This window comes from Asterias amurensis, chromosome 4 (assembly GCF_032118995.1).
Source record: "Asterias amurensis chromosome 4, ASM3211899v1".
NCBI lineage: Eukaryota > Metazoa > Echinodermata > Asteroidea > Forcipulatida > Asteriidae > Asterias > Asterias amurensis.
In genome coordinates, this window is record NC_092651.1 from 10,875,633 (window position 1) to 10,891,448 (window position 15,816).

The 15,816-nt window shown below is 39.7% G+C and overlaps 2 protein-coding genes across 2 annotated transcripts; one reads left to right on the forward strand and one right to left on the reverse strand.

Moving 5' to 3' along the window:
• Window positions 1-161: 161 nt before the first annotated feature.
• Window positions 162-7,168, forward strand: LOC139936345 (protein FRG1-like). Its single transcript, XM_071931144.1, has 8 exons — window positions 162-326; window positions 1,777-1,847; window positions 3,241-3,366; window positions 3,768-3,940; window positions 4,309-4,413; window positions 4,973-5,064; window positions 5,743-5,853; window positions 6,108-7,168. Exons 1-8 carry the CDS (start codon window positions 259-261, stop codon window positions 6,142-6,144), a joined length of 783 nt encoding a protein of 260 aa, XP_071787245.1. The 5' UTR covers window positions 162-258; the 3' UTR covers window positions 6,145-7,168.
• LOC139936344 (transcription initiation factor TFIID subunit 7-like) lies at window positions 6,762-15,786 on the reverse strand. Its single transcript, XM_071931143.1, has 14 exons — window positions 15,690-15,786; window positions 14,138-14,344; window positions 12,850-12,997; window positions 12,324-12,402; window positions 11,957-12,009; window positions 11,446-11,526; window positions 11,174-11,294; window positions 9,916-9,974; window positions 9,712-9,784; window positions 9,143-9,223; window positions 8,555-8,764; window positions 7,994-8,103; window positions 7,214-7,273; window positions 6,762-6,903 (listed from the first exon to the last, which is right to left on the reverse strand). Exons 2-14 carry the CDS (start codon window positions 14,335-14,337, stop codon window positions 6,868-6,870), a joined length of 1,311 nt encoding a protein of 436 aa, XP_071787244.1. The 5' UTR covers window positions 14,338-14,344; window positions 15,690-15,786; the 3' UTR covers window positions 6,762-6,867.
• Between the last annotated feature and the right edge of the window lie 30 nt (window positions 15,787-15,816).

Below are 15,816 nucleotides of genomic sequence, written 5' to 3' on the forward strand. Positions count from 1 at the left end.
ACCGACGGGAGCTCAGACCAAAGCCCAAAGTTCAAGCCGTGGCTTCGAAAACGGCACAGTCACCCCTACTGCACACACGTCACGTAATCGCACGAGTCAATCAAGGTACATTGACACTTCTCAAACTAAAGAGGACGCTATTTAAGAGGACCGTTAATAAATACACTAGTTGTAGTTTTTAGACACTGCCGTCGGAGATAGATAGATGGGAACAACAATTTGATTCTGAAGATTCTGAGAATTCATCTGAATAGAACGATGTCTGAATATAATTTTGTAAAGGGAGGAAAGCTGAAGCTTAAAGGCACCACTAGTGATCGTAAAAGGTTTGTTTCGATTGTTTTTTATTAGTGATAGTGTGTACCATGCATGCCACTTGGCCCAGGTTGGACTCCTCCGTGCGTGGCACTGACTGACGTCCTACCAGGGCTAGCATGCCACTGTGTAGTACTACTAGTAGTATAACAATGTAGTCTAGTCACGTAGTAAGTAGTAGGCCCTGTAGTACTGGACTAAACGACAACAAGGTCCAAAGGTTACAAGGTCAAAGACTTTCATCAGTGAATCTTCTTCTTCCTTGAAAAGTGCAGCCTTCAAATGATTGAGATGTATAACGCACTGTCATCATGGTCATGACATGAGATGTGTTTTTTTGTCATGAGATAGGCCCCCTTTGGTTTTTATTAATATGCCTATAATATTATTTTTTTTAATTTGTTTTATTCGGCATAAAAGGTACAAAAAACTATAATTTATAAAAAGATACAAAACACATAAAAAATACAAACATAATAAACAAAACAAAAGCCAGGGGCATGTTTGCTTATGTTGCTATTGATTCTTGCTCTGCGCACACTTAAAACGCTATACAGAAGTTAGCCCTGGTAGGATGTCAGTCAGTGCCTGGGTATAATTTATAAAGCTTCTTTACAAACAATGCGAACACAAATTTGACTACAATTTTCATTATTTTTTACCTTATTTGAGAAGTTGAAATTCCGTACATAAATTCTTAGTGTCCCTTAGTACATTTTCAATGAGTTCAAACCTAACAATTATATCCATGGAAGAAATTATTGTAGAAGATAAGCCCTAGTTCTGTACTGGCGATGTGATCATCATGTACCAATTGATAGTGTGAGCTAAAGTGCGCATGGCTTTTGAGTTGGTGCCGTAATTGGCTTTACGTCGTGTGCAATAATTGAATATGCCCCTTTTTAAATTTGCGCAAAACCAGTCGTGCGTTCGACTATACAGAAGTTAACTTCAGTCACACTAAACAGTGAATGGTAATATAACTGCGCTCTGCAGAGCACACAGTTGCACATAATATATGGAGGTCTCGACATTGATTGTCACTGACTGTGAGTGTGCGTGACACCCTACTCTACTGGTGACACTGACACAGCTAACCTTACCTATAAAAGAGCAAGTTTGGGTGAGCGACAACACTTGACTACAGACTACTGTTTAGACACCGACTAGACTAACCAGAAAGATTGACTATATCAAACCATGGATGTAAGATTGAACCAAGCACTGCACTGGCATGATTGATGTGGTCAACTCGATCGAGAGCAGTGGTAAAAAGTCTAGTCGCTCACCCGAATTAGCTCTTTAGAAGTAAACAGCAGTGACTGAAGACATAACATCTGAACATGAATATTCAATGGTTTCATGATTAATTGAATTCAAATCAAAATCCATCAAATATCATTTCTTTGTTTTTGAAACACCCCTACCTGCTTAACCTTTTTGTTTTTCTGTCTTTCACAGCAAAAAACACAAGAAAAAGCGGAAGAGGGAAGAAGAGAAAGATGAAAGACTCCCAGATGCTGAAAGTCATGGTGAGAGAAAAAGAGACTACTGTACACTAGTAGTGGTAGCCAATCAAAACACCCCTCTTCCCAGAAAAACAATGGATAAATAAAGATGATCCCCTGCATTCTACTGACTGATGGGTGTACCAATGGGTGAAACCGACAGGTGCACCCTACTGATGGGTGGACCAATAGGTGAAACCAACAGGTGCTCCCTACTGATGGTTGCACCAAAGGGTGAAACCAACGGTGCACCCTACTGATGGGTGGGCCAATGGGTGAAACCAACAGGTGCACCCTACTGATGGGTGGACCAGCAGGTGAAACCAACAGGTGCTCCCTACTGATGATTGCACCAATGGGTGAAACCAACAGGTGCACCCTACTGATGGGTGGGCCAATGGGTGAAATCAACAGGTGCACCCTACTGAAGGATGGACCAATGGGTGAAACCAACAGGTGCACCCTACTGATGGGTGGGCCAATGGGTGAAATCAACAGGTGCACCCTACTGAAGGATGGACCAATGGGTGAAACCGACAGGTGTACCCTACTGATGGGTGTACCAATGGGTGAAACCAACGGGTGCACCCTACTGATGGGTGGACCAATAGGTGAAACCAACAGGTGCTCCCTACTGATGGTTGCACCAATGGGTGAAACCGATAGGTGCACCCTACTGATGGTTGCACCAATGGGTGAAACCAACGGGTGCACCCTACTGATGGGTGGACCAATAGGTGAAACCAACAGGTGCTCCTGGTTGCACCAATAGGGGAAACCAACAGGTGTACCCTACTGAAGGATGGACCAATGGGTGAAACCGACAGGTGCACCCTACTGATGGGTGGACCAATGGGTGGAACCAACAGTTGCACCCTACTGAAGGATGGACCAATGGGTGAAACCAAAAGGTGCACCCTTTTGATGGGTGCACCAATTAGTGAAACCTGCAGGTACACCCTGCTGATCTCAAACCAATGAGTGCACCCTGCTGATTTCAAGCCGCATGGCAGGGGTTTTGATAACATTTCCCCTGTTTGACCTCAGAAATGGTGACTAAATGCCTGGGGGTCTGTTGATACCTTTCTTGAAGTCGCAAAGTATTCTTACACTAATTTAACATTTTGTTCAATGTACTCCATTCTTCTTGGTCCACCTCTACATTTATAACCGTTGTATGTTTCTTAGTTTGCCAATATGGCACTCTTTTGTTTGGTCCTTTTTCATAGTTCTCGCAAGGAGGCAATAGTGCGACACGGGTGCTTAGACCAAAAAAGCACTATATACTAAGCGTGTGTGCACGCGCTCAGAGCCGATTAAAAGGGTTTTTATATCTGCTGACGCCAACGTCTCAAAAGTATGATGCCTTTTCTCAGAGTGTAACTCAGTTCACATTGTTTCTATTCCTGCCTTCTAGGAGGCTGGTGGGCCATCAGGAACTTTGATGAGATTACCGGTGATGTTGTCATCGAGATGGCACCAAATGCTTTCATCTTTGCGCAGGATACCGGCATGTTTACCCTTGGGGCACCTCACACAAACTGTAAGTGCCTTACTGTCATGTGTGCATTTAAAAATGTTATTGTTGAATCAGTATTTAGAATTTGGGTCATCTTGTGCCCAAGTCAACTCGTACCCAGGTCAACTGGTAACCAAGTCAGCTCTTAGCTCGTACCCAAGTAAATTTGTATCCAAGTCAATTTGTATCCAAGTACCAAAGAATATAATGTATTGTGTGTATATTGTTCCTTTATATAAATTATCAATTCTTATAATACGCCATTTTTAATAATTTGTTTTTCTTGTGAGCGCCTTGAGCACCCCTTGGGTGGATATGTTTTGCGCTTTAGGAATGTCTTTATTATTATTATTATCAATACTAAGATTCTTCAAACATGCTGTTTACTTTTAGATGTTTGTTGACAATTCTGTTTTCTTTTTCAGCTCAAGAGGGCCCAGCACCCCCAGAGCAGTTGACTGCCATCCGACTGTCAGACACAAAGATTGCTCTGAAAACAGGCTTTGATAAATACATTTCTGTGGATTACGAGAAGAGGGTGATTGGTCGCTCTGATGCCATTGGGCCAAGGGAGCAATGGGAACCGGTCTTCGAAGATGTAAGAAACTCTGAGCTTTGTTCTTTTCCATATTTGTTGATGAATTTTTTTCTTTTCTTAATTTATTACTTTTAATATGCCATGTAAAGCCGTCGGAACCACATGTGTTGTGACACGCACGTAACAGAACCCAGTGCACTTATCGAAAAGAGAAGGGGTTCCCCTTGGTGTTCCTGGTTTGTCTGGCAGCATATTACGCCACAGCTCTTTTGTAAACCATTACATGGTGCTTTAAAGGAATAGGTCTCATACTTCAAAAAGTAGCTCCACATACCTTGTAGGACTGAGCACTTTGATTCTTCCCTAGGGGTGTGATATTAATAGCCTTTTAGACTTTCTGATTTGTTAACAATGTTATATTTTTGCAGGGTAAATTGGCTTTGATGGGCTGCAACTCTTGTTTTATGTCTTGTAACGAGCAGGACGACATCGTGGCTTCAAGTAGCACAGCTGGACCAGCTGAGATGATGAAGGTAATGAGTCAAACATAATAGTTCAGGGAGAGTAGTGGTATACAGGCCTGATACTCCAAGGCGAAAATTAAAGGTGATTGCCTCCATGACCCCTGGTCATTACCTTAGTGCCCTTGAAATTCTCAAGTAGAAACCATACAATTTCTTCATACAGAGGAGAAAATGCCTTGGTGCGCTTGCCCTTTCAAAAACAAGCATTTAGGCCTTAGTATAACACCATGGAAATATCTCCTAGGAGCAGTGTTTATGACAAGGGGGAGGCCTGTCTGCTGGCAGTGACAACTGAACAGCTTGGACATTAAAGGCCCAACTTTATCGTTATGGGAGACTTTTAAACCCTTTGTGGCAGCAGACTTACCAAGTAAATTTCCATTGTTTACGTCACTCTGAGCATGCTCACATTTCCAAGAACGATGGAAATACCTGGTAAGTCTTCTGCCACCAATCTTCCTAAACAAGTATCCCATTACTACAGTATGTAGTTTGCCGAAACAAAAATCTGTATCCAAATCAACATTCCTCATGGAATCTGCCTTCATCCATTTTGTCCACTGCTCAGATCCGATCATGTGCTCCTCTGATCAAGAAGAAGAAAGATACTACACCAGCAGAAGATAAAGGAGACATCTCAACGTGTGAAGTTAGCTATGTGTAAGTTACTTAACATGTTTAACCAATGTGTGTCTGTTTTCACACATTTACATGTTTTATATTGTCGTTTGTTCTTGATATTTGAAATAAAAAGATGCATCCCCTGAAGGTGATCTCTCTCCTGCTGCTTGCCTCCCAGGTTGTATAAAAACTTGGGTGTGATCCCATAGGGAGACTGCCAACCCAGTCATGTAGCTCAGTTGCTCAAAATTATTAATTAATGTTTATAAAAAAGGCAAGCTGCTACACATTTTGGCCCTGCTTTTCCTGGACCTTGCCTGCACCCGGCTCTTAAAGGCTGGGTCACACCAAAACATCTGAACCCGTCCCAAGAAAGTTGTCAATACGGGTAGAGTTCGGTGTGATGGGGGTTTAATTGTGGTTATTTCTTGCCTGTAATTGAACTCGTTGTGAATTGCTTGTGGAAGTAAACGCTCCTTTGAATTGAAGTATTTTAGAGAAACATTTCACATCCAGAGTTTCATTTATAAATGACTATAAAAGCAATTGATTTGCAGGAAAATTGAAGTACTTTAGAGAAACATTTCACATCCAGAGTTTCATTTATAAATGACTATAAAAAACAATTGATTTGCAGGAAAATTGAAGTACTTTAGAGAAACATTTCACATCCAGAGTTTCATTTATAAACGACTATAAAAAACAATTGATTTGCAGAAAAAAGTTCCAGAGTTTTCAGGATCACAGACTGCGGGTGAATGAGACTGAACGAGGCGGCCTGACCAAGGCAAGGACAACGGGTAAACTACATGAAGCATTACTTGATAGGTATGTACAAACCTTATATAGCTTTCAAATCCATCACTCAGTGAGGCTGATTTAAAAAAAAAGTAGATTAACTATCCAGCCTGGTACATTGACGTAGAGCAACAGGATCCATTTTAGCGGTACTGCTTTTGGAAAATTCTTCGCTTACAGTACTTCACATGGGCTGTAAGTGCTGTAAGCATAGCCATGAAAGTTGGCCAAGGCTTTTAGTCTGGATGTTTCACTAATGACTTTATTTTTTTTTAATTTTGCAGGAGGGAGAAAATGAAAGCTGACAGATACTGTAAATAACCCAGAGCAAAACACATGACTGTAATCATCTGTACAAGCTTTTTATTAGCATGATACACCTTGGGAGTTTATAATTCTGCTGACATTTCAACCAACATTGCAGAATGCCTTTTGGACCTCATCAGACTTTATGACTTCATCAGACGGCACAAGTTTAACTAGTTATAAACAGGAGAACGGATTCCACAGTCAGCATTGTCTGGAGTCCAGTATCAACATGTGCAATTGAAGTGGCATTTAGAAATAACCTGATGGCTACTTCATTTCAACATGCCTCATTAGGCCATATTTGTCTAGTACCTAGTAGTATTACAAGTGAATGATCACTTCACAGCGTAGCACCACTCTACTAAGTTATTCCCCTGCCTAGGGTATGTTTTTATTTGCAAGTCTTAACTTAATGTTTAAAAACTGAAAAAGTTTTTTGTCCACTAATTTCTTTGGTTATTTATTTTATCTATAGGTTGGGTCACATCAAGTGTGGATACTGGTCTTTGACAATAACCTTTGTAACACCTGTGTTATAAATGAGTTATTGATTGGTAAAAAAATGAACAGAGAAAGGAATACTTGTTCAAAGTTCCATTCTGGAGTCACTTTTTATAAATAACCCTGATCCAATTTCTCTGTTGTAAATAATGTCCTTAGATCAAGTACATAATAAATTATAAAATACATGTACATTTAAATTGTGACAACCAGGACCTTAGTTTCATCTTTTCTTCAGCCATCACCAATAAGTGCCTCCAATGTCTCCACCTACAAAAAGAGAACAGAATTGCTATCAAATCAAAGCACAGCAACTGGAAAGAATCAAAAGGTCCCAAAGGAACACCAGTTTATCGGTTTTTGGCCTTTAAAAAACCCCCAAATAAGCGAGGGATTAAACTGAAGCAGCAAAATATCATGAAGTTGTTGAGCAGAAGGGCATAATCAACTGCTTAGCACAAAACAAATTTGCATAGCTGAACCAGACTACCAGCAAAAAAAAAGCCATGTAATTAATTTTGTTTTTTAACTGGTTCCCTGCAACATTTTACTTCATGTTATTTGTTTTGATGGGACTTACCTCTTTCTGTCTGATTTGAATGTCCTCCAGAAGACCATCCAGCAGAGCTTGGAACCGATCCTAGGAACAAAAAATAGTCACAAAACAAATCTTGTATTTAAAAATCTGCATTTCCAGTCATTGTTATGTTCTGAACATTTTGTGTAAACAAAATTAAACAAGCAAATAATCAACAAATAAGTTTGTTGATCATCTAATGCAGGCATGATATTCTTCCTACTTTCGTCTGATTTTCGATAGGTTTTTGATTTGCCCTAGGAAAAGTCACAAAAATTGTTTTTAAAAAGCCTGGTTAAACCCCACACCTTATGTAGGTCAGCCTTTGTACTCGATAACATTTCCCTGCATTTGCTCATGAACCAAATATCATGCCTGCTAAAGGAAATGTTTTTTTTTTCCTGGTACAACCTGAACGAGCATAAGTGTACGAATAATTTGTGTGTTATAACGAAAATTTGTTTGTGTTTTTAAGTTGTCTTTGTAAATACTATCTGTAATTTTGGATTGAACAACAAAAAGTTGACAAGACCAACCAACTGAGCTCTCATGCCCCTGGTCGCCCTATTTTGTCAATACAAATCGTGTTAAGTTAAACTAAATCACCATAAAATAGCTTAGTCAGTTTCCCTTGTGGTTTATATTGACACATAAAATATCTTGCATAACAAAATGTAAAAATATTGTTTGCGGGTTCTTTCCACTGCTTATCTTATTTCATCCCAATGGTTATATTTTAACACATGGTAACTACAAACAGCGCATCTTGTGCATGACCTTTACCTTGAGTAACATGTTATCGACTGTTCGGATGGACTCCTCATGGGCTTGCTTTCTTTCCTCCAAGTCTGCCAATTCCTTCCGTAGTTCTTCGAGGCGATTCATGAACTCATCTGAAAGAAGGAGAGTGATAAATTACATAAACGCAGGGCGACTGTAACTACAATGATTAAAAAATTGCTAACCAATTGCTTTTACTAAAAGCTGGGTCACACCAAACTAGTTTGAGCCCGACCCTAACATAAAATTGGGTTTGGTCAGGCTAGAACGTATAGCTAAAGTCGGACAACATCTATGTGTGACCCTTGTTAGTTAAATTCTGGTAATGAGTTGGGTCTGTCTGTGACTGGGACGATCGTACTACAAATGGACCAGTCTGTGTGCACAAATGTACATCCACTTGACGACCGACCACACCACATCTAGCACGTCCATACAAGCCATTATTTTAAGTAATTACCGATAGTGTCCAGTGCCTTTGAACACAAAAATCCCTGAAACAAGCGTTCAACCATTCCTGAAAATTTGACAACCTAATTTGATGATAGTATATTTTGGACTTACTTGGTTGCTCGGTCTCCTCCATACCCATCTTGGAATCTTCATCTTCTTGATCCATCCCATCCTCCTCCTCCTCCTCTCCTCCCAGTAGCTCCTCACCCATCATTACAGAGTCTCTGGTATCCTCGTCCATGTCTAAGATATTGATGTCTTCATCTTCTTCTTCAGAGCTGCTCACATCACCGAAGATGCGGGTGAGGTCGTCGCCCTCAGCTGCAAAAAACCCAAAAGTGTCCAATATAAAATCCTACTGGACTGTGCAAAGTGTTTTTGAAAACACACAGTCTGAGAAAAACTCTATGGGTTTGAACCCAATCAGAGAAATGTGCCTGTGGATTTGTTCACAGAACTCGGGAACTTACCAAGTATTAACTAACATCGGTGCAAGGGTAAAATTTTTTTATAATCTTTATACTCCCCAGGGAGCTGAGACAGATAATAAGAATGTTGTTGGCCCAACGACCAGGGCAGCACTATCGTAAAGCCCATTGAGACATTTTGTGAAATAACGTTATATATGAACTAGTTAATATTATTATTACAATTATTTGCGTCAAATGTTTTAAAAACACAGATATAATATGTACTTACCAGAGCCGTGAGATACACCAGGTATGGTAGGGTCCAAACGACTCTCATCTTTAACATCCTCTTCTGCTAAAACTTCCCATCCTATCAAATTAGAAAATTGCCTCCATAAGGAACATAATGCTTCAATGGAACCTTCATGAACAACCCTTCCAGATATTAATCCGACAGAAATCCATGTCAACAATAATTAAACTTTGCACAATTAAACATAAACACTTAAATTTGTGGGTTAGTTTTACTTGATGTGTAAAAGTACAGCCATTCTTTGGTTTATGTTAACGTAATGCTGATTTATAGACGAAAAGAAAGATACAATAATCACCTATGAAAGTTTCAGTTGAATGCATTAGATTGAGCGAAAAACTGTATTTTCATAGACTGTTGAACCTATCCATGTCATTATCAAAGTAGGATGCCGCATTGGTAGCACCTCTAGTACCTCAGTTCAAATAACTGATACTTCCTTCCATGTCTTCTCTCCATTTGGGTTCTTGGCTAGTACAGTGATTAAGTTAACCTTTCTGAGAGTCTTTGGCTTCATACCCAGAAAAAATGTAACAAAAGGATACGAATCTTGATTGCAGTGCTGTCCATTCTCAGTAACCTCTTGACCTCTTCCTCAACATCAGGGGCTTCAATATACTGTCAAAGGAAAAACAGGACAGAGATGTAATGGAAAGAGGTTCAAGTCACAAACAATGTCCATTGAAACAAGCTGTGCAGTCTCAGTCTTCATTATATTATTTCAGTATTTAATTCTAATCTATTCATACCTTCTTCTTTGCCGTCTTTCTGAATCGCCTTTTCCTAACATTCTTCAGTGGTGGAGTAACTGCAAGAAAACGGATTATTTAAAACTAACTGCAAGAAAAATTCAACTTTTGTAGATAAATTTATGACAATGATCAGACGGGCCATTGGGTGACCTAGATTTTGACCAGTCGATTGACTAGCTGCATTCAAGTGAAACACAGACCTTGCACACATGGGGCGGATTGCACCAAGCGGTCTTAAACCAGTCTAAACGCTATAGCCGGCTAACTTGAAACGCGCTTAGACAGTCTTTAATTATAGACCAATTGCAATAGCGCGATCTATAATTATAGCCAGTCTTAAATCTTAAGCCTGCTCTGAGCTTGCTATAATCGGTCTTTGTTTTGGTTTTTAAAGATGGCGCTGCATTTGTTAGTTGTAGATGATTTGATACAAAGAGCTCTATGATGAGATTGTATTTTAGAAATAGATGACACCCACTAGAGGCATTATGATGATGATACATTTATAATGTTCCCCAGAGTAAAAAGATGATACAACTCACAGATTGGATATCCGATGATTCAAAACAAAGCAATAAGAACAATGCCATACCGCCAGTGCCTGCAGAAGTACTAAGTATTATGGGATATTTGTTCGTAAAATTGCATTACTTTTCGCCGACTTGTCTAAGACCGGCTTTTTGCAACAGGCTTATTGACTGACTAAGCTAAGACCGTCTTAGGCAGATAGCCAGCTATAACTGACTGGTCTTAGACTGCTGACTAAGACCATTTTAATGCAATCTGCCCATGGTCACTTTGGTACCAGCCACCTGCAGGCACTATGGTCTCTGAAGGGTTGACCAATAACAAAGCAAAAACAAATTATCACATCATGCTTATCTTTTTAAGGTCTACTACCATTCTAAAAATGGATCAGGGCTCAATTTCATGGCTCAGATTACGGTTATCAGCAGAAGCAGGGAATTCCTCGCTTACATCAAGCATATTTTCAGGTTGGCAGGGAATTTCGGCTCGTGCGTACTCAATGTTATTAGGTATATTTCACGTACACAGTTAGCAAAGAAATTTGGCGCTTGCCATGCAAGCAGAGAATGGTGATCATAAGCGCAGAATTTGGCGGTAAGCAAAGCCATGAAAATGGACCATGGCCAATATTACTCCCAGCCTCATTTTCATACATTCATTTGAAACAAAGAAATCCAAAATGGCCGCACTACAATCAAGGTTGATGTAGCTGTTATAATCTACTCACTTCCATGATTTTGAATAAATTTCTTATCAACTCTGTCTGTCTTTTTCAATCCCTTCTCCTCCGCTTCCTTTTCTTTCTGATCCGTCTCCAGAGTCTGCTCCTCTGTGCTGCACACAAGCATCTACAAAAAGGAAAGGATGTAGACATTTTTGTAACCACTCGGCCATGACATGCCACCAAATAACTTGTGGTAGCTACAAAAAATGTTATTACTGAACAATTAAATCTCATTGATAAGATGGAGAGAAAAAGCATGCAATGATGTAAATTACCTGGTCAATATCAGCAGTCTTCCAAAACGTCTTCTTATCAATCGTCTTGTGAGATTCTAGAATGCAGGGCAGGTCCATCAGCTGATGATGGGACAAGATCAAACACAAAGTCACAATACTACTAGACAAACCGCACTTTTAATCTTCCATTATGTCCACAAAAAAAACAAAATGGGTGGAATAATCTTGAATAGATTGATTAGGAATGTCCGTTAAAACTTCAATAAAGGTGTTCATTTTACCAATTCCAATTTATTGATGATAAAATGGAGATTGAGAAATTTCTAATGAAGCCACACAGATCAGTTTCCCATGTTCACTACTGTAGTACACACTTGGTTAAGTTCCTATGGGTTTTGTTATCGAGTTCCAGTTATTCTTCTAGATGGAGAACATGGAGAAATCTCTGCCCCCCCCCCCCCCCCCCCCTCCCGATCCACACCTAAACCATGGGCCAGGTTTCAAAGGTGATTTAAGCAGACCCTCTTGAAACTTGCTTAATCTTACTTACTTTTGCAGAGAATACTTCATCATTAAATTTGACAGTTCCATGACGCATATCAGCTGCAGGAGAAGGACAGTTTAAAAGGATCAAAAACCTTGTACCGAAGCAATAATATAAATCACAATGTTTTTTTTTGTTATACAATGTTTCATTTCACTTTTAAACTCAGTTCAATTTTAATTCACCAACATTTATTTTTGAACATAAATCAAAATATTCAACAAACTTGATTGGTTATCAAGGGTGATGTATATCAGTATGGAGGCAGGGTTAGATTTCTCATAGCACTATACGGTTCATCGAGTCATACCCCATACACAATCATTTACTGTATTTCACAAATCTCAAATTACTGTGTTTTGTGAAAACTTACACATGATCTCTATGGCTAGTTTGTCTTTAACAGCTTGGCTTCCTATGTTGACCAGCTTCCTCAATTCACCGCTTGCATGCTGTGAAAACAAAAAGATTCCAACAGTCAAAATGTGGTTTGAAAATATTTCACGCATAAAATGAACTTGACAATAAGTTTTGACAACAGTTTGTAGATTCCTTTTCTCCTATTTTGTGGCATAGCTCTCACTTATAGTCAGTCCAGCTCCTATATTTCTCTCATACCAACCCAGTATTTTCTTTTGTATTTTTATTGTTACCCGCTTGTCTTGTCTCCTTGTTTGTTTGTCTGTCTAGGCTGTCTTCTACAAGCATTGGCTTAATTTGACAGCCTCATACTCTCTTTATTTTGGTTTACATAGATTAACTATTTTCCCTTCATCCTCTGTGCCAATGATTTTGCTTATCTAAATAATATTTTGTATGTTATATCTTAAAAAGATATCTTGAAATAAATGTTGACTCGAATTGAATTGAACTGAATTGAATAGGAGTAGCATGGTGACCTGTGGCATTCTTAGAATGAAGTGATTCTCCATTTCTGGTAGATGCTCGTCTCTGCGTAGTGTGGCTGGATTCATCTTGCTACCTGCACCACCTTGTCTGCTATTAGGTGTTGATCTTCCACTGCCTCCGCCTTTAGGGGTTCCTGCCCTATTGAAAAAAGAGATATTTACATGTAGGTCTACATTAAAGATAGTTTATACCTTTTGTAGATCAAGTTTTTGTTTATGACATGAATCTCTACTCACTGTGAATGAAGATGTATGTAATATAATTTACCTGTAAAATTTTTTAAACCGTGTAAGTTTTATGTAAATCTGTGAACATTGTGTTTGTGTTGTACAAAAAGTACCCAAACTCTTTAAGTTCCCAGAGGTTCCGTAATAGAGCTCAATAATTCATACTTTCCAGGCTAATCACTTAAGGCTAACCTCATTAACTCATATGCCATGATACCCTAAGCTGGACCATCCCACACATACTAGAGGGGGTCTCAATCAACAGGGGTCGGTGATTTGGTAAGGAGGGGGCAGAAAAAAACCTATGCCAGCATTCTTTGTGTACAAAATCGGTATGTAAATTTTCAATGGCAGATTAAACCAAACTACAAAACTTAATTAACCCAGTTAGTTTCTCTTGTGTTTTATTACTTGATATTTGAGATAAAACTCGCATGAATTCCCCTTAACCTGATCCCTCTGCTGGCAGGTTGTATTGACAAAATTGGGTGTGATCCCTGGCTATATTGCAGTTACAGGTTGAATGGCTTCTGACTGGCAACCCTGAAGAAAGTTATTGATAGGGAGACTGCCATTTATAGAGCTCGATAGCTCAGTTGGAAGAGCGCCGGCAAGGTTTAAAGACACTGGACACTATCGGTAATTGTCAAAGACCACTCTTCTCACTTGGTGTTTCTTATCATAAGCATAAAATAACAAACCTGTGAAAATTTGTGCTCAATTGGTTGTCAAAGTTGCAAGAGAATAATAGAAGAAAAAGCACACTTGTTGCACAAATTGTGTGCTTTCAGATGCTTGATTCGAGACCTCAAAATCTAATTCTGAGGTCTCAAAAATCAAATTCAATTATTTCAGTGAGAAATTACTTCTTTTTCAAAAACTTTGCTACTTCAGATGGAGCTGTTTCTCACAATGTTTTATAATATCAATAGCTCTCTAACACTCGTTACCATGTACGGTTTTATGCTAAGAATTATTTTGAATAATTACCAATAGTGTCCAGTCCCACAAATAAAGATGCACAGCCTTTATACCCAGTTTGTTACCATACCTGCTTCCATTTCGGTTTGCCCCAGGCCGGCCACCAGGACGACTGTTGGGTCTTCCACCAGGTCTGCTGTTTGGTCTACTACCAGGTCTACTGTTAGACTTGCCACCTGGTCTTGGCCTGCTACCTGCTGATGACCGTCGTGCATTTGCCGGTGACTTACTCTTGGCCTTGCCACCAGATTTACTGCCACTGCTACTCATCTTGATTCTGTCAAGAAACAAGTTTGAAATCATTAATAAGTACATCTTTTGTTTTTGCTATAAACTGTGCTTAAGGTTTAAAATGTGGAGCGTGACAGAATCTCATGCCACACTGGCCCTACAGACAGTAATGTATTGTGTGTACATTTCTTCTGTAAGACATGCGTGCGATGCAGGATTCAATGGGAGTGACAGAGATTGTTGGTGTATTTAAATAGTTTATATTGCTAAAAAGACAACTGGCTTTCTCGCGTCTTTGTGTACAAAGCCTTGCTGTGCTGCCAGCGTCCCATCAAAAGACTAAAGACACTGGTCTCAGACTGGTGTTTATTTAATTTATATAGCTGCGTGGCTCCACAATTGAATACAGGATTCCCTTGGTTGGAGCTGTTTTCAAACTTCAGCTTAGGCTCCAACTCTGTTTGATTGATGTTGGAACCATAAGCAAAGAATCGGTGTTTACTTTTTGAGGCAGGCAATTATGTGCATCACGCCAAGCGTATCACGGGAAAGCACAGCAGGGAAATTTTGGTTGTGCACGTACGTACTCCCGCCTACTATGCATTCTTCGCTTACATGTACATAGGCCCAGATAGATTGACATCAACGCACAACCACAGCATGAACAGCCCATAGGCACAATTTTATAAAAAAGCTGTTTAAAGCTAAAATTCCGAAAATACTGCTCAGCAAATTTATTGTTTGTTTGAATGATCTCCTCATCAAAGGAACTCGACAAACTCCCACAAAGGGATATAAACACCAAGCTGACAACAGCCAATCTCTCTCATACAAACATTGGTTTAATGTCTAGATGATTATATATTACACAAATCAAGAAATTGTGATTCAGTAACTAGATAACAAGATTTATTCTAGTCCTTGTAAAATCAGCAGTTAGCTCGGAGATTTGAACCCAGTTGCCCCATGAGCATTATGTGAAGACACGGTCCGCTAACAGAGAACGACCGAGGCGGGCTGCGCTGCGGGGCTCTCGCCCGGCTGCATTGGGGGCCCGGCACGGGGGGAATCCGCACGGGGCCCCGACTTGGTGGAAAGCTGGTCTTCTGGGAGCACGGCAAAGCTCGGATCACTGCACGTTTATCCAATGAAATCATCACTCGATCTGACTGGCAGTATACAGCAATAATGGTAACTTTTTGTGGTAACCTACACCATCCCCATGCCTACACTGCTACAGTGCTACAGTCCCCTACACACTGATATTTATTTTTTGTGCCGTAGGCTTTTTTTTAGCAAAATGTTCTTTTGTTTTGACAAAGTAACTTTATATGCATGTGGCGGCACTATGCATCTGTATGATACTGGGTGATTTTAGAGATAAACCTTACCTCAAATAATGTCAAGAATTGTGGATATTGATAAACGATTTCTGACCATCAACCTCTGGAATCCCAGTTCCTGAGCTGAGATTGTGTACGGATGATAGCGCCCTCTTGTGTGAGAATTATAAGAAGG